The 25,770-nt window shown below is 32.8% G+C and overlaps 3 protein-coding genes and 1 pseudogene across 3 annotated transcripts; all 4 read right to left on the minus strand.

The window, feature by feature from the left end:
- Position 1: 1 nt before the first annotated feature.
- On the minus strand, positions 2 to 2,783 carry LOC11427332 (cytochrome P450 716B1). Its single transcript, XM_003617442.4, has 4 exons — positions 2,191 to 2,783; positions 1,324 to 1,762; positions 596 to 783; positions 2 to 516 (listed from the first exon to the last, which is right to left on the minus strand). The coding sequence occupies exons 1-4, from the start codon at positions 2,683 to 2,685 to the stop codon at positions 214 to 216; spliced, it is 1,425 nt and encodes a 474-aa protein (XP_003617490.2). The 5' UTR covers positions 2,686 to 2,783; the 3' UTR covers positions 2 to 213.
- A 711-nt stretch (positions 2,784 to 3,494) lies between these two features.
- LOC11431519 (protein FATTY ACID EXPORT 5) lies at positions 3,495 to 5,716 on the minus strand. Its single transcript, XM_003617443.4, has 3 exons — positions 5,379 to 5,716; positions 4,749 to 4,836; positions 3,495 to 3,889 (listed from the first exon to the last, which is right to left on the minus strand). The coding sequence occupies exons 1-3, from the start codon at positions 5,575 to 5,577 to the stop codon at positions 3,811 to 3,813; spliced, it is 366 nt and encodes a 121-aa protein (XP_003617491.1). The 5' UTR covers positions 5,578 to 5,716; the 3' UTR covers positions 3,495 to 3,810.
- Positions 5,717 to 13,624: 7,908 nt separating this feature from the next.
- LOC112422207 (disease resistance protein UNI-like) lies at positions 13,625 to 16,340 on the minus strand (annotated as a pseudogene).
- On the minus strand, positions 15,579 to 25,101 carry LOC11431977 (putative disease resistance protein At5g05400). Its single transcript, XM_024785070.2, has 7 exons — positions 24,970 to 25,101; positions 19,796 to 22,892; positions 18,860 to 19,588; positions 18,019 to 18,375; positions 17,820 to 17,909; positions 16,340 to 17,731; positions 15,579 to 15,648 (listed from the first exon to the last, which is right to left on the minus strand). Exons 2-5 carry the CDS (start codon positions 22,865 to 22,867, stop codon positions 17,850 to 17,852), a joined length of 4,218 nt encoding a protein of 1,405 aa, XP_024640838.1. The 5' UTR covers positions 22,868 to 22,892; positions 24,970 to 25,101; the 3' UTR covers positions 15,579 to 15,648; positions 16,340 to 17,731; positions 17,820 to 17,849.
- Positions 25,102 to 25,770: the final 669 nt, after the last annotated feature.

Consider the following 25,770-nt stretch of genomic DNA (forward strand, 5'->3'; position numbering starts at 1 on the left):
GTTGTTCTCCAATTCTGCAGTACACATTTATTATTATAGTATTATAGTATTACATGCTTACCCATTTATAGAGCATTTACATTAGAGGGATGTGTGTGAGCCTTTGTAAATTCTAGAGTATTGAGTTCGATTCTGACTTATTAAAGATTTCATATTTGAATTTGCATTACTTTTCCCTTCCAAGTCCTAATAAGATTTTAACTATAATGAGAGCTAAGATAGTTTCCTTGGGCAAAGTTCGATCAGTAAGCCTTGACTTGGGGTTGGCATTGGATCCCTGCTGAAAGAATTCTCTGAAAGTAGCTTCCAACTGAACTTGGTCACAAGGTAATGAATTGCCACAAGAGTTTCAACCCTAGCAAACTCATATCCTGGACATATTCTTGCTCCCCCTCCAAATGGAACAAAGCAATAGGGTGGGGTAGATGCTAGGTTTTCAAATCTACTTGGATCAAACTTTGATGGTTCTGGGAAAATGTTGTTGTCCATGTGAGTCATTGATGTAACCCAAAAGATCTATAAAAAGACAAGTTTTATGTTAATTAGATTGCATGTTGAGAAGTTCATCAATGACATACACTAGAGTTTCATTTACCTGCCACCCTTTGGGTATAATATATCCACCATATTCAATATCTGTTGCAGTTTTTCTGAATCCACCAAAGATGGGAGAAAACCTTCTGAGAGTTTCCATTGCTACTCTCCAAGTAAACTTCATCTTTGAAAGGTCTTCCCATGTTAGAGTCTCTCCCAAGAGCTTGCCTTTAGCTATCTCTTCCTGTTCTGCAACCATAAAATCAAATACACAGATTTCTTTGCCTTAATTTTAAAGAAAAAGAATCACAAGTATTCTCAATTGAATAATTCTTGCACACCATGCTTATTAGGCACAAGTATAACCAATCAAAAGATAAAGATAGTATTAAAATAAAATTAGAACTTCGATCGTTGCTTGCAGCCCCTCTAGACAAATCTCAACTGTTAGACTAATCTGACAGTCGAGATTTTGCAAGAGGTTTGGGGAAAATGCAAAGATTCGACTGTAGAGTTACCATCTACATCTGTTTGTATGTCTCTCCTAAATTTGGATCCTCTGCAATACAGCCTCCTTTACATCCCCAATAACTTCTTCATATCTCCCAGGATCTCTATCTATATAATTTTTTCGTTTTCCCTTTATCTTGTCTATCCTCCCACCCTCATTTTTCCTTCTGTTGGCCGCATGGAAAAAGAGGATCCTAGCTGGCCTCTTCTCTCTCTCTCTCTCTCTCTCTCTCTATCACTCACACACACACACATTCACACACGCAAGTCTATGCATACCTTGAAGAACAGCTGCACATATAGCTGGTTCATTTGCCAAGAGCCGGATAATGAAAGTGATTAGAATAGATGATGTATCATGTCCTGCAACCATGACAAGCATAGCATTATGGATAATTTCATTCTCAGTTAAAACTTGTTTTCCATCTTCAACCATACTAAGCAAGCTACTGATTAAGTCTTGGCGGGAATTGACGCCATTTTTCTCGTATTCAACTTTCTTCTGGTGCACAATTTCCTTTAACATGTTTTGGATCCTTGCACTTGCCTTGAGGCTGCGGTTGTAGTGTGTGAAGGGTGCATTAATCGGGACCGACCACATTCCTTTAATCATTGATTGGAAGGGATTCATGAATTGATCTCTTTGTTTTCCACGCTCAAGACCAAACAATAGAGAACAAATTATGTTGAAAGTGAGAGTCTTCATTAGGGGCAATACCTATCAGAAAAAAAATAGTGGTATAATTTTTTTTCCTACTTCAGTTTTCATTTGCTTAACCCAAAAAGAATATGTAATCAAGTATTTATTTTGTACAGAAATCATATAAATTAGTCTAACCAATCAAGACACTTAATACTACTAATCTCCTATTCAAGTAAATCAAGTCATTTTCCCTCGGAATCAGATCTCTGTCTACAATTTGATCATGTTTATATCAAATTCTATTTTCTCATACAATTTATTGTACATTTATACTAATGAATATTTTTACTTGGTCATTTTAGAAAAATCCGGTACCACCCGTGTCGATACCACATAGATTGTGCATTCACTGGAGAGGATCCGATCCTATAGATTACCACAAGTTAACACTAACATGTATTTTTATTTGGTTTTGATTTTGTTAAAGATTTGTAACAACATACCTTGAGCTGCTGTTTCCCTTCCCAATGTATCTGAATGTGCCTCCTAACTTCTTCATCAATTTTACCAACATATTGCTTCAAAGACTCTGGCTTCAAGAATGGAACAAGTGCACCTCTGACTCTGCTATGATCTTTGCCACTCAGTTCAAGCAAGTTCCTATCACCTAATATCATCTTAATGGACTGTGTTTGCTGATTAACAAGAGCGTCACCGCCATTGGCGAATATAAACTTATTCGCAGCCTGTCCATGAATCAAAACAGTTGGTGTTCCAAACAGGCTTAGCTTTGAAATAGGACCATACTTGTTGATTCTGTCTTCAATCCATTTTTCTGCTGTATTGGCACGCATAGCACGAAGAAGGCCAAGGCTTTGACCAATAATGGGAATTCCAAGTGAACCTGGAGGGACCCTTTTGGATGGTTTGGTTCTTCTTAGCAGAAAGAGAATTGGAATGAGTAAGAGTAGGGCAACAAGAAGAACACTAGCCATCATTGTTCAAGACTTTGTTTTTCAGGTTCTGGAATATCCTGATATGATCACATGAGAGTGTTTTATTGATGCTTGTATAAGAGGGTCTGTCCTTTTCTTTGATTCCTTAGTTGGAGTTTTCAAATAAAAACAAGCCGGCTGTGTACATTATTAAAACATTTTTCATATATAATATCCATTTATCTATATTAAATCCAGTGGCAAGATAGAAGCTGACACTCATTTTGCCAGTTGACAAATGCTAAAGAGTATCTAAAACATTGTTTAACACGTCTAAAAATGTAAATAAGCATATAAAGTTGTGAGTTAGGATCTGCTCTAGTTCTTTCATATGTTAAAGTTGTGTATCCTCTATGTCGCACAGGATGTCAATGAAGTATTAACGTTTCTTTTATGTTATATTATTTATTACTCTATTTTTTTTTTTTAAATTTTTTTTTTATTTTTCTCGTATTATTAACGAAGGGTGATTTTATAAAGTGAGTCATAATTGCTCTTTATTTTTCTCGCACAATTTATTACCTTGCAAAATTACAGTGATACTCTTATATATGAATAGTTAATGCATTCAAGTGAGTCATAAGCATCTTTCATTCAAAAAAATATGTGTTATACAACTACCAGAAGAGGCAGAAGTGATGCACTACTAAAGAACCAGAAATGGCACGAGAATATCAGAAGTTGGGATTGGAATACACAAAACATAGAAGATTAAAGAACACTTCTGTCTAAAACATCGAATATGCGTGCGTCAGAACCTAAGCTAAATGTTGACAATGTAATTCATGTCAGAGTTCAAATAAAAGGTAGAATTACACAAGGAAATGGAAATTTGCACAATAGTCAAGTAACAGGTCACAATACATTTCATTTGGAATTTTCATCTAATTTGTGAATCATGTAACAAATAAGCGTCTATTTTGCATTTAGGAAGACCCCAATGCTTAATGAAGAAAAAGAGGAAAGGATTAACAATAGGAGCTGCTTACAGAATAATGCAGTCATGTCCAATTCTCTTATATATAAAACAACAACAACAACAACTATTTGTTCCAAACTCACTAAGTACAATAATACATGCACCATCTAACATATACGTATTATAGTATATGATGAATCACTTTATCATCAGTCAGCCTTAGCAGTAGCAGGTATATGATTGCCACCAGTTGCTAGTTTGTACAGATAAAACAGAGTCATGAGAGCACTGCATAAAAAGAAAAGGCAAATGTTTTCAACTCCCATGTACAAAAATGTAGATTGCTCTTCTAAGAAAATGAAATCAATGCACATTCATAAGTAGCGGTTTAGAAATACTAACAAACAACCAAACTTGCATAATAATGTTTACAAATGCATATATTAAGTCAAGAGAAGAGACCATTAAGACTAGCAGACTAACAAAAATCTGTTAAGTATAGTAGTGCTTGATTTCTGAAATAATATTTGGAAAATTATATATAGATCTTCAAATCAACAACAAGATATTAAAGCAAATAAAAAAGAACTTGCACTAAACAAGGGCAGGATTCATAGATTTGTGTCGAATTGTAAAGTGAGGATTGCCAAAACTTTATAAACATTGATTAGGGCTGTGTGGAGTGCCCAGACAATTCAAGTGACCCAACAACACATTTAGAATAAGTTCAGATAGTATATTAGATTATGAACTTAATTCAAGTATTCAACCCCGAAAATCAACTTGTAAGGCGCGATAACTGCCCAAACTTTATAAATTCTATCTAAGTCGTATCCCTGACCAATTTAAGACTTGAGTTTTTCTCCTAAGGGATGATATCGCAAACTAGAGTTTTTCTTTTATTCTGAAAGTAAATGGTATGGTGAAGTCTTCATTAGTTAGAAAAATATTAAAAAGAACAAATTACGTCCGCAAATGCATTAACTATTCATAAAGGACAAGTTCATAGATTTACAATCTACAATACAACAGCTTATCCAACAATAAAATCCCTTTTTTATTGACAGAATCCAATAATTAAATCTTGTATTGACTCAAATTTAATTCCTATAGTAAAACTAAGTACATAATCAGTCCTTTTAATTACCTGAGTCCTGCAATCATACCAGCAGGCATAATCTTAGATGTTTGCAAGTAACGCTGTCCCATGATCCATGTTAGTACACCTGCGCAAACTGTTTTGCAAGACACAAATTAGTACTAAGTTTATGATTGGTCCCACTTTTGCTGAAGCCAAAATTGATTCAAGATGCGTAAAATTGATTTTGACACATTTGGTTCCTCTAGAATAGAAATGATTTTCCTCCAAAATTAATTCTAACTTGAAGCTAAAATTGATATTCAAACTCAAATTCCTTGTTCAACTCACTTTTACATCCAAACAAACATAGATCACTTTACTTCAACTCAATTTTAATCAGAATCAATCTTTCAAAGTAAATTCAGTCAAAAACAATTTTTGTCAGAACCAAACAAACACTAAGAAATATTACTTTGTAAACATATGCACATTAACTAAAAATGCAGCAAAACATAAGGTTGATTTTTTAACGCATTAATTATAAGGTTAAAATCCAAAATTTCAAACACAATCTATACAAAAATAAAATCCACAAAATACGAATAAAAAACATAAAGAAAACACTAATTACAACAATTTCACGATATATGAATGATAAAACAATAATAAGAAAAATGAAATGAAAAAAGAGCATACGGATCTCGATGGCGAGAGCTAGGTAAGAGTTTTTCCGCTTCCCAAAGGCATTGAGACTGAGATAACCGGCGAGGATGAGAAGCAACCCGGTTCCGACACCCCCGGCGAGAGAAGCGGTACTTCCTTTATGGATGAAACCGAATAATCCTCCACCGACCAATACCAACCCGTACGGAATTGTGAAACAGAAATCGTGCATTTTTTTTCTTTTTCTTTCTCTCACTTGAAATTGAAATGAAGTTTGAATTGGTGAGAAAATTTGGATGAATTTGAAGTGAATTGGGACAACGATGGAGAAAAAGTCTTGCAAAGATTTCAGAGAATGTGTATACTTTGAGGCGTGTGGAATACACAGGTCAACGAACTGAATGCATACAGTTTAATTACGAAATTGTCCTTGATCAACAAAAAATGGGAGGATTTAATAAATCTGCAATTTTAGTCCCTCAATTTTTTAAAACTCAAACATTTGGTCCCTCTCATTAATTTAATTTGATACTCGATTTTAATGATGTGGCAATGGTGGCTTAGTTATGTGGAAGTCATTTCATAAATTTGTTCATTTTATATTAAATACAAAATTTATTTCTGAAATTAGTAAAAACATAAAAAACAATTTTAAAAACAAAAAATTAAAAGTAAGTCGTGGATGTCATTGGACTCTAGGAAGGATTATAAATATACCAACTTTTTATTTTAATTTCTTTAAAAAAAAACTTATTTGACATGTAAGTCAACTCATTTGTAACCTTCATATTTTTTTAATGAAATTTTGCTTAATTGTTTAGAATATAGTAAGAATATGTAAGAAAAAAAAAGATTCTTTTAACACAATATGCATTAGTTATGAATTTTTAAGCATAAAAAACATAAAAAATTCTTATTTAATTCATGTTTTGTTAAAATAAAAAATAAAAAATATGGAGAAATTCGTGTAATATTTTAACCAATCCTGCATAATTTCATTTAAAAATATAAATGGTACACATGAGTTGACTCAAAATTAGAAATTAAAAGCGTTAATGAAAAACTTTCAGGTGACCAAAAGTTTAAGAAAATTTCTAAGCGACTAAAACGAAATGTTGATACATTCATATAACTAAAAATATATTTAACCAAAAAAACTATTATTTGAATTACAATATTATTTTATATTTAATTTTCCTCAAGTTGTTTTTTTTTAACTCTTTTCCCCAAGCAGTTGATGACAAGGTTATCCGATTTCTTGATAACATTGATTGATTGGCTGCTCGCACAACTTTCTATTCAAAGCATCAGGCTTTTCCAATATAATTGGAGGCTCGGCTCTAATATTAAAAATGACCCCTAATAAAAATAATTAATAATAATTTAAATAATTTTAAATTAACAATAAGCATTATTTTGATTTTAATTTGTTTTTGTTGAATTTTTGTTGTTGATAGATGTATGGGTTTGACCTAACTTGTCCATTTACTCTTTATTTTTGTCAAATAATAAGAGTTTGATTTAGACTAACATAACAAAATAAAATATTATCCTACATCCGAACAATTATACTCATACCCCTATAAATAATTGAGGCCCTCATAAATTGGAGGCTCGGCTCCGTAGAACTACTTGCGCATGGCATGGAACGGCCCTGACAAGCATACATAATGGGGTGTTTTCATTCTAGGCTCGAGAGATTGAGAGAAATACACATTTAGAAAATTTTATACATTTGATTTTGAGTACTCCGGCTTCTTTTAATTCTTCAATACTTTTAGAAAATTTTACACATTTGAATTGAAGGTGTATAATTCTTCAATACTCCAACTTTTAATCAAACAGCAAATTTTAACACATTTGAGTCGTACAATTTGAAAAATCCAAATGTGTAAAAGATCATGAAAATGTCTAGACAAAGGTATTAATATAACTTCCTACCAAAATTATGTTTGGCTCAGCTTATTTTGGGTTTTTCTACTCAATAAGAAAACTCTTAATAAACAAAAGTAGCTTAATAAATAAGAAAACTCTTTTTTGTGTAAATTAGTCATGACATTTACATTTACCAATTTAGTATAGCATATATTTTTGTCTGGCCTTTTTTTTAATAAATAAGGAATATCATTTGTTGACTATGAATGCATTAAGCTAGACCGAACAATAAAACTAGGAAATAAATTAAAGCAATAGCAGTTAAAGAAGGAGAAGATAAGTAAACAACACTAAGAATTAACATGGTTTTTTCTACATGGAAAATGAGGAGTAGGTTGAATTTGAACTAATTCTAATTTTATTTTTGTGATTTGACTATTTGAGTAAATTCAACCCAAAACTATTGGTTAACTTACTGTGTTTTTTTTTTTGTCAGGTAGCCTAGTGATTAGAATTCTCTTTTTTCAATGAGAATAAGTAGGGTGTTCGAGGTTCGAACCCCGACTCCTGCATATAACAATGCATGTTACTGCCAACTGAGCTATGCTCACGGGGACAATTAACTTACGGTGTTATTTGAACTAATTCTAATGTTATTTTTTAGGGGATTAAAAGTTATTTTTACTTTTTGCATAGATTAAAAGTTGCTTAATAAATAAGAAAACTCTTTTTTGTGTACATTTACCAATTATAGCATATGTTTTTGTCTGGGCTTTTTTTGATTAAAATGTATCAAATTTCATTTCTATGGTGGACTCATTGTGCCTATATAATGAACAAAGAGTAATTTGATAATAGCAACATATAATTATAATAAATTTATTACTTAGAACACTTTTCTTAATACCCACCATTTTGTAAACTATTTATAACGGGTGCAACTTTACACAACCCAATACACAAAAGCAGTAGAAACTTAAGTTCCACCACTTCAACTTCTGCTGTGCTTTTCTACTCAATAAAAAAACTCTTAATAAGGCGAAAAGATTCATTCAAAAGAAGAAGAAAAAAAGTAAAAAACTTAAAAAATAATTAAACTATAAAAAGTTGAAGCGACATTAATCATTCATTATTGAAGTTCTTTATAATATATATTTTTTTCTTTATTACATTAATTTTTTTCTTTATTACAAATATTAAAAAAAATAACCTAACTACTAGACCTATCCTCCGAAACTTCCTCTGGAACGTCCACCACTTGATGTGGTGTCGGAGTAGCCTCGATTGCTAGTGCTGGTGCTGGTCGAGCATGAAAGCATCTTCTGAATATGTTGGGGCAGAAAATGATCACCAGCACTCCCGTGATGAAGAAGAAGACGAGCCGGGTGACCCTCGTAGTTATCTCTAACTCTATCACCAGGAGGAATCATGAAATGAGGGTATTTTGAGACTGGTGCTGGAGAACTTTCATCTGCACAACACATGAAAAGCATACATTTTTTTATTTTTATAGATGCATATAAAAACCAAGTTAAAATTCCTAATAGACTAACAACAAATAAAACAGCAAATATAATCAAAATATAAAGGGGTATTTATCACATCTTCATATGGAGAAAATATTTGGTCATAGCCCATTTCCTGCATTAGTAGTTGATATTTCTTTTAATTTGGTTTTCTTGTAATTTCGTATGACTTGTTCTCCTTTTATAAAAAGAGAATCTAGGAAAGGTTATTCAATTAAATGAACTGTATTTGCTTAATGATTAGGTTGATGCACGGGAATTCGTCATGAGTACATGCATGCAACACGATGTTTAGCCATATTTATCAATTGAGTAATGCTTGGTGGTGTGAAACCGCTTACAACGAAATATGACATGAACAATAGTGTATATTACACCAGAAGCTACAAACTCAATTCCAGGCTTAACATAATAGGAATTAACATCAACCAATCAAAATTACTCAGGGACTAATTATTATTACTCATATAACATGCTTGACCAACAAAAAAAAAAGATAGTAGTAGTAAAGGATTTGCAATCTCACTAATTCTAATTTTATTTTTGTGATTTGACTATTTGAGTAAATTCAAACCAAAACTATTTTTAGTTGCTGAACAATGTTTACAATTTCTGTTGTTTAAAAGAAAAAATGTTTTGATAAATTAGATTTTCCTTTCTCTCATCTCTTTTTACTCCACCTTAAAACCAGTTTACTTACAACCCATATTTTTTCCTTTTTTATTTTGTTACACCTCCAACAAAAACTAATAATAATCATTGCAGATACTAGAAATGGCAGAGTCACCCGAAGCGAGGCGAATTGCAGCAGCGGACACAATGTGACAAAGCTAGTAGATAATAATAAAAATAGTTTTCTCTCAAAAAAAAAAAAAGTTTGTTTTTCTTAAACTCAAATTATCCGGTGTTCTTTTGAAAAGAAAAAAATAGTTTGGTGCGCAAGATAGGATAAAAGACACAATATGATTAGAAACTAGTAGATAATAATAACATGATATACATTTATTATATCACGTGTCTGATGCACACATAATAACAAATATGATATGATTACTTTATTAATTATATCACGTGTTCGGTACACATTTGTTGTTGACATTGACATGATAAGAAATATATTATATTTAAATGACAAAATTATCTTTGTGCAACAAAAACATATTTTAAGAAAAAAAATTAATATTCATATTATAAATTGACAATAAAAATAATAAGGATTCTTAGAGCAAACAAGAATAGCAGAAGCAGAAATGAAAAGAAGCATATAAATGAAACATAAAAAAGGAAAAAACTGAAGAACGTAGAAGCAGGTAAAACTTAGGAGAAAAATGAAACATGATTATGGAATAGAATCATTGGAGAGGGTGTGGAAGTGGAAGGAGCTCTTAAAGGAGTTTGATGTCAAGAGATAAAGAAGCAATAAGAAAAAAATACTGAAGCTATCAAAGGGTACATGCCAGTAACTTTTTTATGAGGAGCAAGAAATACCAAAGCATTGGAAACACCAGAGTATAATGCTCGAGGTGATATAACTTTGCGTGGAAAGTCGAATACTAGAATGTCTCATCTTAAATATGAATCACAAGAAGATGACGAATCTTATAACAAACTATAAACAAACTTATTTCCAACACTTCGTTTTCTTCTTCTTTCCAAACCATCCTTAGCCTCCATTTGTACAATTAGCGCTATCATGGGAATTGCTCAAGCGTTATCATTGATTTTATAAGAAGCGTGAATAACTAACTAGCCCCATCGTCACATGTCACAAATTTACAATATAATTTTCTCAAATATCCTTGATGTACATTAATATTTTAGAAACATACATTATAATTTTTCACTTTATATCTTTCTAAATATTGTATATACACGTACTGCAAAGCCATCAAGCAAACTGATTTCTGGTAAATATTGATCACATGCTCCTTATGAAGGTTATAGGGAGATGTATTAAGTGTACTCCTCAACTTGTTTCTTAGTTTCATGTCCTTTTAATTCCATAATAATAAAAATATTTTCTCTGGAAAGTTAGCAAGTAATAATTAAAAAAACTAGTTTCACGAAGAAATAGTTGATCCAAATGCATTGATACATGCTTAAGCATGGACTATACTTGTTTCGTGTAAGAGCATTTCATTTCGGAGGAAGGTTTTGTGCATGTTCCCTGTGGTGGTTTTCTCAGCTTGTGTTGAAAACTCAGAAGCACAACAACAATACATGACAACATCCACTATTTTCAAACTCACTTGCCTGTATGCCTTTTTTGATAAGGCTCTCAGTTTGAATATTCTTAAACCTCATATGATGAGAACCATCATGTAAATATGATATTATTTTTTGGTTATATGTACTTTGGAAGAAATGTATCTTCTCTTTCAATTAAAAAAGATGATAGTTATAGGGTTATCTTTTCAAAACACTTCCGACGGGCGTGATGAGTTTTTCGCAGTTTTTCTTTTATATCTTCTTCTACATGACTCTAACTTGAAGTTCAGAAAATTTCAATTGAAATTAGGACAATGCAGAATGGATATTGAAACAAAACCTATTTCTTGAAATTTACTATCTAGTACTTGTTTCAATTTGTTTAAAAGTAGCAAACAACAACATCTTATTTGTATAAATAGAATTATAAGAGAATTTCAAAATGGAGACTCCAACAAGTTCCTTGTGCATACTATGTATAAATTCTGATTGATTTCATCAATGTTGCATTTAGTGCTCTGTTTTATTTATCCATGTTTAGAAGGAAGTTCTAATTGCCAACAAATGGTATCAAGAGCCACGTTGAACTAAGCAGCGAATTGAAGCACACAGCAAATTCAAGCACAAGATTAACCTAACTTCAACAAGTCTAATCAATAATTTACAAGTTTGATCGAACTATGTTTAAAACCCAGTGGTTATGGAGATATTTTAGAGAAAAGTTTTGCACAACCAACTGGTAGAAAAATAATTCCACTCAATTTAAAAGCTTCTCTTTTTAATATGTCAATATACGTGAACCTGCCTGATCTTGAAAATAAAAATCATACTATAACAACAAAGGAAGCATGGGAAAACATATGAAGGAGCAGATCCAATTTAATGAACAAGGTTGCAAGGATTAAATCCGCTCAAGCTGATTTAATTATGCAAAGATAAAAGCTTTTATGATTATTTTTCAAAAATGCATAGATTGGTCAATGAAACGAGTAACAGTGATAATATAACAGAAAAAGAGCCCTTGGATCAGATACCAAGTTTTTTTTTTTTTTTTTTTTTTGTTTTTAAAAATATAAGAGAACAAGAGTCATGGAGAAAGTAACACGCACATTTAGAAGACGATTCAGTTACGTTGTAACATCAATTCAAGAGTCAAAAGTTCTTAACACAATTTTTCTTAACTGGTGCGTTACTTCCCTAAAACTTCTCAACTGCCGGTGTATTAATATTATTATTATTTATATTAATTATAGTGTGAAGGAAATTAGTGATAGTGGAGTCTATACAATTAAAGTGAAGTTTGGTCTACAGACGGTTTTTACTAAAACCTTCTTTCATAAACCATTCCCTCATCACCTTAAACACTTAGTAAAATTTGTTCTTTCATTTTACATAAATACCAAGTGCCTGAGTTACCTTGTATCTGGTTATTTCTCGTGTTTTGATAGTCTCTATGATTATCGCCGAGATGAACCTGTTGTACTATGGAGGAGTTGCGCAATTCTGTGGATAATTCCTTAGTTCAGTGACATAGTCACGCCTGTTTTACGTTTTATTTTATTATTTTACAGGTTGTGATCCTTCAGTCATCCGCGAACAACAACGACAGCCTTTTTTCATCTTAGTATGTGTTGCTGGGATTGGTTGGATGGGGAAGAAGGTTGAGAGTGAGGGACGAAGGTTAGGGTTTTGTTGAAAGGTAACGAAGTTAGGGTTGTTTACAAACAAAAAATCAAATAAAGGAAGTATATATGTTTTCAATTATATCACCCCCTTATAAATTCCACCAAAAGTGGAGTTTTCACTTGTTGCTTCGTTAATTTTTGTCATTCTATTTATGTCGCACCAAAAAGCACTATTTATGCAAGTTTGTTTTTTATAAACTCAAATTATCTAGTGTTGGTCTTCTCAAAAGAAAAAACCTTCAGAGTTTGTGTGGTATGTATGATATGATAGAGATAAAATAAAATATAAAACAGAATAAGAATATGATAATACATAAACAGATACTATGAAAAAAGCATATAAATAAGATAGATATATACTATGAAAAGACCATATAAACAAGATAGATATTTTTTTTTTCTTACTAAGAAATAAAAGATTAAGATTTGGATTTTATTTTTAATTCTTTTCTGATTTTTTTTATTTTTTTAATTTCATTTTCATTTATTTAATTTAAAAAATGATAATATGTTTTTTTAATTAAATAATTACACACGTGGCACGCCACGTAGGCATTGACCGGTCAAAATTGATCAAAAAGATTAAAATTGCAATGGGGTTAAATCTTAGGGGGCCAAAATTGTAGTTTCTGTATTTAGGGGGTCAAAATTGCAAGTTTTTAAAAATTAAGAGGGGAAAAGTGCACTTTAGCCTATCTTTTATACAAAAGAGATAGCAAACATCATAATATTATTTTGAGACAACTTATTATAGTTTTTAAATAGATCATAATAGCAAAGTCCATCTCAAGTATCTATTTATTTGTAGTTATAGACTAAATTGATTTTTTGACATATGGATTGATCCAAATGGTATGGGACTGAAGTCCCTTAAGTATGTGGTTTGTTAAGCGGCCGTGAAAATTTCTTATCATTATTATGAACTAAATAATACATTTGAGAATCAAAATGAGTATTAAAAGACATATTAAAGCAACAAAATGACTAACTATAGACTAGAGACACTTGATGATATATTTGCAATTTCATTACATTAAAGACTAATGATATTGTCTCACACATGACTGTTTTTATATGTATTTATCTCTTAACAAATTAGTGTAGTTTGATTAAAACATGTACACATTACAACACTATACTTAATCCATTTATGAACTAGTGATGGCTTGCGATCAATTCTTTCTTGTGTGGCACTATTGTGTAAGAGAACCTTCTAATCCATATCCATGCTTTGTATGTACAATCGAGTTTTAATGTTTTTGGCCCTCTCCAATATCATTTGGATAAAATCATATTCGTACCTGCAAAAATACTATCCTTTTCAATTCATTCATACAAATACTATTAATTTTCTTTGTGGCGTCAAACAACATATAAACTTAAGTTTCACTGGTTAATAGAAATATACATTTGGACAACGTCATATTTCTTGATTAACATTTCATAGAACTTCAAATAAATGTAATATATTTAAGGGAAATGTTAACGAGTGCCTCTTAGATTTAGTAGACAAGACATTCATTATGGAATTTGATAAAAAAAAAAAACATTTTAAATCATACAACATACCCTGTAGTGTAACACAATCCAGACAAGTTGGCAACTTGAAACAAAGCTGATCTCCATTTTTGTATCTTCTCATAATCATTTCCAAAATTATTTTCATGTTCAGTCATTGCTTTACCATAACTATTCTTCTGATACCTTACATCTGATGGCTCCACTTTGTAAAAAATTGGCCAAACTAATTGATTCTTCATTTTCATACACTCAAGAATCTTAACAAGTTCATCGAGACACCATGATGAATATGCAAAGTTTTCGGATAAAACAATAATGGAAAGCCTTGATGCTTCAATTGCATTGAGAAGTGAAAGTGAAATTTGGTCACCACCCTCCAATCCTCCTTCATCCATGAAGGTTTTAAATCCGACCTGGCACAAAGCACGATAGAGAGAGCCTGTAAAAGAATAACGAGTATCTTCTCCTCGAAAGCTGAGAAAAATATGGTAGCGAGCCATTGAATGTCTCAAGCTGTCTAATGATTCTTTCCACTCCTCAACAGGTTTACTTTTTAAGGAAGATCCCACTTCTTTAATTGTACCAGGTAACCCTTCACATTCATAAGCAACTTGATGTGCTACGTTTAATATTTCGGATGAGGACTCATCATCTATGCCTGAATGTTTTTTGAGCAAAGTCCAAGCTTCATCTTTGGATAACGGACCTAGTGGAATCTCTCTTTGACAATCCATCAAGGCACATTCTCTTTGGCGACGTGTGGTCAGAAGCACCTTGCATCTATTACCATTACAAGGAATACCTATATCCTCTAGCTCAAGCTTTGAACAAACATCATTCAAGATCACGAGAATACGATCCCTACTTTGTAATGCCGAAGATATTGTTCTTGCTCTTCCAGCTTCGGTATTTCTGTCAAATTTCAAGTTCAGTGATTCGGCAATTTTATCTTGAATTGTTCTAACATTTGGATTTTGAGACGCATTGGCTAATAGAACTGCGTCAAAAATCTTTAAATACTTGGCTTTCTCACCAACTGCTTTCACCAACTTTGTTTTACCAGAGCCCTTCTTCCCATATAATCCAATTATATAGCAATTACCGTCTTGCAGTGCCTCCAAAAGTTGATCCGAAGCTACTTTAGTGGACTCAAAGCATACAAAATTTCCGAAAGAGAAGTACTCTAAACCAGGAATAGGGCTAGAAAATGGCTCAAACTCACAATTGGTATTTAAGGTCTTTATTTTCCTTAGCATTTCATTGTACAACCTATATCTCTTCTCACTATCAATAGAAGTACACAAGATTTCCAAAATTTCCATTTCTATTTCCATCTTTTCCTCCTCTTCCATGACTTTATCAACATCATTTAGCCATTCCATAACAACATCATTGATTTTTTCTGTTTTATTTTTTTCTTCAACTTTTTTCAACACTAACAAAGTAAGAGACGAGACAGAGCTTTGGTTTTCCATTGAAACAAAGTAACTGGAAAATAATTAAGTTAGCACTTAATCCAGATCACTGTTTAATAGCCTATTTTGATGCAGTAGATGAAAACAGGGTGAATGAATTGATGTAACAGATAAAAACTAAATAAATTTATATTGAAAGTGAATGTTTACAATGTTTGTTCTAGATGATCTTATCAGAAATGGAACAAACAGAGAAAATATATAAGATATGAAAATTGAAATGATCATAACATGGTAAGGACGTAGCTTTAATAAAATAGGCTACAGTAGGTCGAGTTTGTCAAATTATGTTCATCCTTATTGATAGAAATGGAAAGAAAACTTTTTGTCCCTAGAATCATTGTAAAGAAGGGAAGTGTAAATTTTTAAGGATTTAATTGATATACACATAATTTTTTCAAAAAAATTGATATAACCATACAATGTAAAGATTTTATACAAAATTCAATCAATCATAATTATTGGATCATTAAAATAATTTGACTTTAATCATATGATCAACCTCAAAAGTCATACAAATGATGGTTTGTACTGGCTTGATAGTATAAAAAAAAATTACATTAACCAACAGTTCATCAAAATTAATCTCAATATTTAATACCCTCATTACCATTTACCACCACTAATCTTTCTTGGTTATTATGTGAAGATATGTAAATGCCAGAAAAGAAATGCATAGATAAGTAAATGAAATTTTAACTCACTCCAAGATGCTGAAGAGGCACAAACCAGTGAAACCACAAAGGATGGATCTCAGAATGCCAACTATCAATGTGATTGATTTTACTTAGTAATGACTAATGTCAAAGTTGTTAAAGAAAAAGTATTCTTATACATATATTTTTAGGAACTAGGTGCAGGAAATTATGAGATGGCATCAAGTACGCGTTTTGGTTAATAAAATGAAGAAAGAATATAATATTATAAATTATATTGTAAACAACAAGAAGCCGACTTCAAATTCAAACTCAAAAAAATTTAAAAAATTGAGATAAAATTAAGGATCAGTTGACATTTCATTTGTTATCTCACATTACATCACATCAACTAGAATTCTATTTTTTATAATGATAACTAAACCAACCTTCCAAGTTAAGACGGTTTGCATTTTTCCTAAGAAATTTCATAGACTGACTTTTATGATAATCCACACACAATCTGCCAAATATGACATCATGGAGTGAGGGAATGAGTCACGCAGTTAACATATCAGAAGTCGCTTGATCAAGATTGGACCATCTAAATTTAAAACTCATTAAATCTTATTTGCATAAATAAAATAAAAACCTGTAATTTTGTGAGCCGTATAATCCAAATCGGAAAGTTTAAGTCACTTACAGCTGATTGTTCTGGGGAAAATCAGGGAGAGATTGTACAAGATATGGTGGAATAGTACTAGGCCAGTAACTATCACAGACATTAGACAACTTTTAAACATAACAATAAGGAATATGTATGTATGTATGTATGCATAAACTTGAATGAAGGCATGGTTTCCATTTTCTTTCAGTCTATGTCAGAAATTACATATATAGTAGTAGTTAAAGTTATCATATTATTATTATTTTGGAATAGAACAATAAATTTGTAATAGTGGAAAGGAATGGTGGAGAGAAATTTACATTAAATCCAATGTTATCGATCTAGGACCGCAGAAAATAGTTGTTTGTTCAAATTCCTATACATTAAATCCAATGTTATCGATCTAGGACCGCAAAAAATAGTTTTGTTCAAATTCCTATAGCGCCACTATAGCTGCTATTTGATAACATGGTGTTTCACAAAACAATAGCAATTTGCACGAATTCCGCTACACTATAGTGCCGCTATGGCCGTTATTTATCAACACTGATTAAATCTGAATTACAAAGCCGAGAAAGAAAAGAAAAAAACCATGGAGAATCAACTGGCAAAGGAGTTCGAGAAAGAAAGCCAGCAAAATACATCGGGAATTTTCCATGCTTTTTATGAAAGACAGAAAGAAATGCTTCTTCCCTGATCATTTGCCTTTACTGCTCAGCTTCCAGTTTCGGTTCTATCAACCTTTGCCATTATTTAAGTTTAATACAAATTTCTAGAAGCCTTTTGTAGAATATCTGTAGAATATTACACTTATATTATAAGATATCTCTAGAATATTTGTCAAGAATATGCTGTTAGTATTATATTAATACATTAACAAACCTCCTTAACGATATTTTAGTTATGACTAATTCAGAGGGACTGTATGGATACATCAAATAAAGTCTGATCTTCATTTTCTTCATTTTGTGCCTGAAATTATATGGGATAAGCACAGTATAATTTTATCCGATAGAAAGTAGAACAATATATTTCTACTTCAAAATTGATTAGTAAATGTAAAAAAATTGAGGACAAGTACCAATCGAGTTTGAGAAAGAAGGTAAGAAAATTGTTGAGGGACCCTTCCAAGCATTTTATGAAAGAAAGAAAGCAACGTTTCTTCCATGATCCGTCGTCTTTCTTGCTCAGCTTCCAGTTTCAGTTCTATTAGTCTTCGCCTTTCACTCTCAACCTGTAACTCCAACGCCATCAATCTTCTTCTTTGTCTTTCAGATTCTAAGTTTGTTTCCAACTTGATCACCTTATCTTGTATCTCAGGATCGTTAACACTGTTACTAGTAGCAACAGCAAAAGTACTAGTTGAGCTTGATCCTAATCCCATTTCCCAAACATCCCCAGTTGATTGTAAATGTATAGAGGAAAATGGATTCCATTCCTGTATAAATGAAAAATATTACTACCATTGACATAACACCTAAACTTCCATATAAATAAAAGCTGAGAACTACAACTAAAAGAATGATTGGTTAAAAGTTGAACACATAAAATTACACAACTCAATGGTATTAGAGCCGATCTCATCCAATGTGGAACTCTCAACATGACCCCCCCTCACGTCCCGTACCGTTACGTGACTCGAGTAGCCCTGGCCCAACAGATATTAGATAGGTTCTGATACCATATTAGAATTTGGGTTGGGCCTAATTCAACTTGCATATTTTAAGGCCATATATCATTCGATGTGGGACTCTGAACATGTAGTTTCACAAGAGTTTAGTTAGTTAGCCATACAAGCAATGTCCAACACTATAAATGTTTTTGTTTATCAAAATAAATACCAAGCATGCATTAAATATCAGAAAATAATAAATTCTGTAACTTTATTATAAGATTATATATGGAATGTGATGTAAAAGTACCTGATTTTCAGTCGGAAACCAGGCATAAGTATACTTGGGACAGTGCCTTACTGTATAATGCTTCACATTTTGCTGCAGTTTATAAGGCCCTCGGCAAAATTCAGTGAAGTTTGGCAAACATACGAGTTTCACCTCACGCAATTTTGGAAGAATTAAACGTTGTTTGTTTTCTTCAGTCACATGTTGGCCTCTATCATCATCATTGAAAAAGAAAACCTGTTCTATTTCAGAACACTCCTCTACAGTAATAAATTCCAGTTCAGGAAATGGAGAAGGCAATGAATGAGAGAAAAGGCATTTCAAATTGTTGCACTGAAAGACATGAACTATGGACAGTAGAGGGAAGCACACTGGTTTTGAAAAGGTAGATAAGTTTCCATCTTGATCTGAACAAATGATGTTCTCCAATTTTTCGCACTTGCTTACAACAAGTTCACTTAGCTCTGCAAGGCTTCCAACAATAGTGGGAGAGAAGATGGTTTCCAAGTTTCTACATCCAACCAGAACCAAACTCTTAAGTTTCTGAAGGGTAAGGATATCTTTTGGACCCTTCCAAATAAGCCTCAACTCAGGCAATTCCTTTAAACATAAATGAGATAAGCTTGAGTTCAAGGGCGATTGTTTTTCAGCTTGCAGTTGAAAAATACCTTCTAGTACCATAGAGTTCTCAATGGTAAGACATTCCAGGGCTAGGACTGGTTCTCCACTATCAGGAAATATTACTCTCTCCTGTATTCAAAATCAGTAAATTTTATATCACCGTGTTTGTTGATTAATATAGTGCACTTATAGATCATACTTAATCTAAAAGTAAAATATTTGGCTATGAAGCTCAAAAGTTTTCTCACGACTCAATAATATCTTAATATATTATTCATAATGACTTAATGACTCAAAAGTTTTCTTATGTATAACTAAAAATATTTTAATCCTTACCTCTGTAGCCATGCGACCTTTCTGATGATCTGAACCGATCATAGTCTTGTACAGTACATTGGTTGAAAAGCGAGGACATTCTCTGCATTCTATCTCTTTCAAATTTGGTGAATTTGGATGACAATATGAGGGGAAAATGTCAATCAAATTCAACAATGATACAAGTGAGATTCTTCTTAAAGCAAGGAGGTTGATGTTGGTCTTAGTTTCACTCCCGCTACTATTCTTGTAATCATTGTGTGTACCAAATACATAATTTAAACCAAAGTTGTACCATATAACTATCTTCTCTAATCTCTCTAGAGTTTGAGCAAAAGTGATTGGAAAGATCGATTCTAAACCTTGACATCCATGCACATGAAGAATCCTTAGATTTGGGAACACTTTCAAGGCATGATTTGGATAATTAGCATTCTCAACTTCCACATACTCTTCTGCTATGATATGCTTCAACTTGCTGCAATCAAATAATTTTAATTCCTCTAGTAGCACTAAGCTTCGAGCAATGGTGGGTGTGAAAAGTGATGATGTTAGCATTGGACACCACTGTAGTCTGAGAATCTTAAGATTACACATATTTGATTTCCTTGGAAAAGATATGCTACTCAGTTGTGTACAATACTCTATCTGCAGGTCTTCTATTTTTTCAAGAGAGCATTGGGAAGTTGGATCAATGAAAACTTGTTTAAGACCATTCATGCATATCAACTTCAAGGTAACCAACTCAAAGAATGCTGGAGAATTGGTATTTGTAGTATCAACGAGACATTCTATCTCTGAACAAGACTCGAGTATTAGACCGATCAGCTCGGTCATTCCTCCTTGGTCCATGTGCGGGACGATGTTTTTGCATCCTCCTCGAAGATGCCCCAAGTAAAGGTGTTCCGATCTCATAAACAAATCTTTGATTGAAGATGAATCATGAATAAGAGCTGAGGCATCAAACTGGTCTATGCATAATGCTCTTGATGGCACATGGTCCTCTAGATAAGCATCTATGAGAAATCTACAGTTTTCTCTGAACTTGTCGCATACAATTACATACCTATGAAACATCGGTAAAGAGCTAATATGTAAAGAATCATCTTCAACTCTCCACATATACAATTCCTCTAGCTGTGTACACTTCATTATCACTTCATAAGGGTTGCTCTTCTTGATGCGACAAGTGTATATATCCAGTAGTCTTAGTTTCTTCAAAGTTGCGATTCCTTGTGGCAGTTCATCGAAAGTTGAACTACGTAGATCGAGAATCTCGAGTCTTGTTAAGCTTGCCAGTATAGAGATATCGCCTAATTCATATCCTCTTAGACAAAGATCTCGAAGCATGGTTAATCTTTCTATCGATTGTGGCATGGCTAAGATAGACAATGATGAACTCAAGTAGCGCAGGGTGTACAAGTTGCGCCACGTGTAGTAAAATTTTGTAATCCCCAAGACTTCCAGCATTTGCATCTTTCCAAAATATGCATTTGGTAATTGTAAAGACGATTCGTCCGTGGAATGAAGTAGAAGAGTCTTGAGTTTCGGGCACTGCAATTGATCAACAGGAGGAAGATTCTCCATGCCCCATAAGGATATTGCAGTCAACTCTTTTACATTTTCTTCTATTTCTGCCAATGTTTTGGTAGGTACCTTAATTGCTTTACCTTCTTTGGAAGCAATCCATAAGGCTGCATCACGAACCAAGTCATGCATTTTCACAAATTCTTTTTTGCCACATTGTTGCAACAAATATGAATCTTTGAGGATGAGCAAGGTCACTTGTATCTCTCTCCTCACTTTCTCCATTGTGCCAATAGTCCCAGCAGCTGGTCCAAGTCCCTTAATGTACCTAACCAAATCTTCCACATTGATCTCCCAGTCTTCAGGAAACATTGAGCACAATAAGAAGAGATTTTTAGACACTTGCTTTGTCAAATTGTCATAGCTTAACTTGATACATGCATAACAACTACTCAGTACTTCTTCACCATCTATTGTCTGTGTTTCCTCTAGTCTAAGCAATGCTAACTCCCACTCTTCAACTCTCTTTCCTCTTAACATACTTGCCATAGTCACAATTGCAATCGGGAGTCCTTTGCATTTTTTAGCAATTTTCCTTGGCACATTCTTCAACTTCAAGGCATATGGCGAGTCATCAATGATATCTGCACACCTTTTAAACAAAGTCCATGCTTCCTCCTCATCCAAGAGAGACAACTCAACTGTAATTTGACAGTTCATACACACGCATACATCTCGACCGCGAGTAGTTAACAAGACAGTGCAACAGGGTGGAATCCCTATGGCTTCAAATTCAAGATTCTCCCACACATCATCTAAGATCACAAGAGTCCTCTCGTTTTGTAAACTTGTTGAAAGTCTTTGTGCTCTACCAATTGGTGACTCTTCCCTCAATATCAAATCCAAACTGTCTGCAATTTGACCTTGGATATATGTCACTTCTGGATTGTGAGAGACAACAGCCATAACAACTTTGTCAAAAAGTTGCAACTCCTCAGCTTTCTTGCCAACCTCTTTCACCAAAGTGGTTTTACCAGATCCTCCCATCCCATGAAATCCAATCATGTGATATTTTCTATCTTTCAATGCCTCCATGAGTTTATTATAAGCATGCTCAGTGGACTTGGAATACACAAAGTTTTTGGATGAAAAGTATTTCATGCCAGGAAGTTCAGTGCGTCTAGAAAATGGCTCAAAGTTGCAGCTATTTAGATTCATCATTTTCTCTGTCGCATTTTCTACTTCTTTTGCTAGAAAGTATTGCAAAGGTACACGGTAACACCCCTTGTTTTCTTTAGTTTTTTCTTCCAACTTTTCTACATCTTTTAAGACATTTTTCACATCATTCATCCACCTCTCTACAGATTCCTCAATTATTTCGGTTTTCCTTCTGGCTTCTTTCATGTGTTCATTCACACTCTTTTGGGTTAATATCAACTTGTCTTTTTTATCATAAAGATTTGTAACGATTTTGTTGAAACCGAACATGTAACGAGCATGGTGTAGTAAAGGCTTGACCAAATATTCTGAAACCTTGGCTGCAACGGAGAGAGCAATGTCTGCCATATTTGAATGGCAAAGCTATTGCAACCTATGTAAAAGAAAGTCATGGTAATTAGTTGAATAGAATGCATGCATATATTGGTTAACTGGTAGCAGTAATCTATGTTGCAACACAAAGAAGTGTTGCCATAGGAAAACACGACTTCTGACTAATTACAACAACAACAAGCCTTATCCCCCTAAGTGGAGTCGACTATATGGATCAAATTACACTTTAATGTTAAGAAAAGTTAGTTAGAGTTCGTTTGGGGGAGGGCCGCTTCTACCTATAAACTCATATTTACGGTTTATCTTATCTAACGTGGAACTCTTAACATCCCCCTCATATCGAGAACTGAACATCTGAAGCGTGACCAAATATTCTGAACTCTTAACAGCCCCCCATTAAATTTTAATTTTGTTTAACATATATATGTACATATTATAATCCATTATTTCAGCTATGCGATATCTTCTAGTTTTTTCTTTCTTCTGATATTAGTAATATTAAAATAAAATATTGGTCAGTTTATTTTTTTAAAGTTACAATACTAGCTAGGTGTCATTTATATTTCTCCTTGTGACTATATTTTTCCATTTGAAAACATGCAAAACAATTCATTAATACTCCATATACTTCTCAATTGGACGTAATCAATAAAAATGAATTTATATGGTTTGTCAAAATATTAAAAGTGATATTGTAGACTTTTTCTTAATTTTTGGGATAACTCTAGATATTAATCTCTTGAGTCTTGTGGAGTTTAAATAGGCGAAACTTTATCAAGTTTTAACATTGTTGCATGTCTAAATTCAAGTTCAAATTCAAAACTTTGGTTAAGTTAAAAGAGACTTGTGTCATCTCATATAAGTGCTTTTGGTTAATTTAAGTTTTCTTTACAAAGTTGTATCTTAAGTCTTGGTCCCCCTGAAGTTAGAATCCTGGCTCCGCCCCTGGACCGAATAACAATGAACTGATAGTACGTGGCTCAGTGAATCAAGGAGAGACTCTGATATCATATTAGAATTTAGGTTGGGGTTCACTCAACCTTACAAAACCAATTCAACAATGGATATTGTCTTAGAATTCTGCCCTTTAACCCAAATGGATTTGTTCATTCCCAAAGTAAATGACCAAAATGCCCATGCGTGAGTTAACTCCCGCAGCATGAGTTAACTCACGCTTGTGCAAACCTCATTCACTCTCAGCATGAGTTAACTCACGCTAGTGTAAATCCTGTGTAAATCTCTGCGTGACTTAAGTCACGTAGCGTGAGTTAACTCACGCAAATTTAACATTAGCGTGAGTTAACTCACGCATGGGCATTTTGGTCATTTACTTTGGGAATGAGCAAATCCATTTGGGTAAAAGAGCAGAATTCATTGTCTTATCTCATTCAATGTGAAAATCTCAACACCCCCTAATGCCCATAATAGCTGGCTCTAATACCATCTTACCACAATGGATCTTGGCTACCTTACAAAACCAGTTCAACAATGGATATTGTCTTATCTCATTCAATGTGAAAGTCTCAACACCCCCTAATGCCCAGAATGGCTGGCTCTAATACTATCTTACCACAATGGATCTTGGCTTATCACATCCAGCATGGAACTCTCAACACCTCCGCATGCCTAGAATGACTATGGAGCGTGACTTAAGTGACCTAATTGTGTTGACCTCATGGTAGGTGGTCCAATAAATCTTGGATAGACACTCCACTACCATCTTAGAATTTGGGTTTGGTCTAACTCAACCTTACAAAAACACTCTATTAAGATGAGGATTACCTCTACTTATAAACTTATGTTCAAGTTTTATCTCATCCACCCTAGAACTCTCAACATTAATTCTTAAGAGGTTTTCTTTTACCAAGTTTTCAAGCTTATTTTTAGGATGAGATGATATTCATCTTTTTGCCTAAGAGGTATAAGTCTCTATCTCTAGCAAACATAGAATTTGGATTTTTTTTCCTCTCAAAATTTGGTAATTAATTAATACACCATTTATATTTTTAATTTATTACTTTGAATTCTAACGCACAAAGAATGAAACACTAATTACATGTTTTAAAGAGAATGCCGAAATATATCATAAGGGAGCATAGCTGAATATAAATACGTACCAAGAGTTATCCAATTTGGACAAAATAGTTGATTGACCCAATCACAAGTCACGTAGTTATATGTTCAATTCAATTTGGATGATACAATGCAACAATTATATTTTAGATCGATGTTGGTAGACTTCAAAGTAGATGAGGAAAAGAGGAAAAGGTGAGGGAGGACTAATAAACTGATGAAACAATAAATAATTCCTTACTTCTATAGATGGGGTATCAAATTGTTAATTTTGTTTGTAAGGTTGGATTCCTTACTTCTTTAGATGGGGTATCAATTGAACTTGATTTCTAAGCAACTCCTTCATCTTTTTATTTTATCACCCTTTGGTTAAATAATGTAGAGAAAAAAATTAAAATATAATATACTTTATATAAAAGTCTCATTAACTACTCCCTCCATTTCAAAATCCATATTCTAATCAACCATTACACATATGTCATTACGATAACTTTGACTATAAATATCTTTAATTATATATAATAAAAAATTATAAAAAATTGATATTTTGAAAATATTCATTGAAACAAATCAAACATCTTACATGCTAACATTTGTATCTATGTATTAATTAAAAATATGGTCAAAATAAACTATGTAAATAGTGCATATTGTATAATTGTAATACGTGTTTTCAAACGGAGGGAGTAATAAGTAAGAAGATTAAGAAACTCTATCCATAAAAATTAAGAATCTTTGTAACAAAAAAAGAAGATTAAGATTAATAACAAAGATTAGCAAGGGAGACAACGTTCACGGCTAATCCCAATGATTATTTTTTTTATCATCCGCCCCTTCGTATTTCC

Source organism: Medicago truncatula, chromosome 5 (genome assembly GCF_003473485.1).
Source record: "Medicago truncatula cultivar Jemalong A17 chromosome 5, MtrunA17r5.0-ANR, whole genome shotgun sequence".
In the NCBI taxonomy this organism is placed as follows: domain Eukaryota; kingdom Viridiplantae; phylum Streptophyta; class Magnoliopsida; order Fabales; family Fabaceae; genus Medicago; species Medicago truncatula.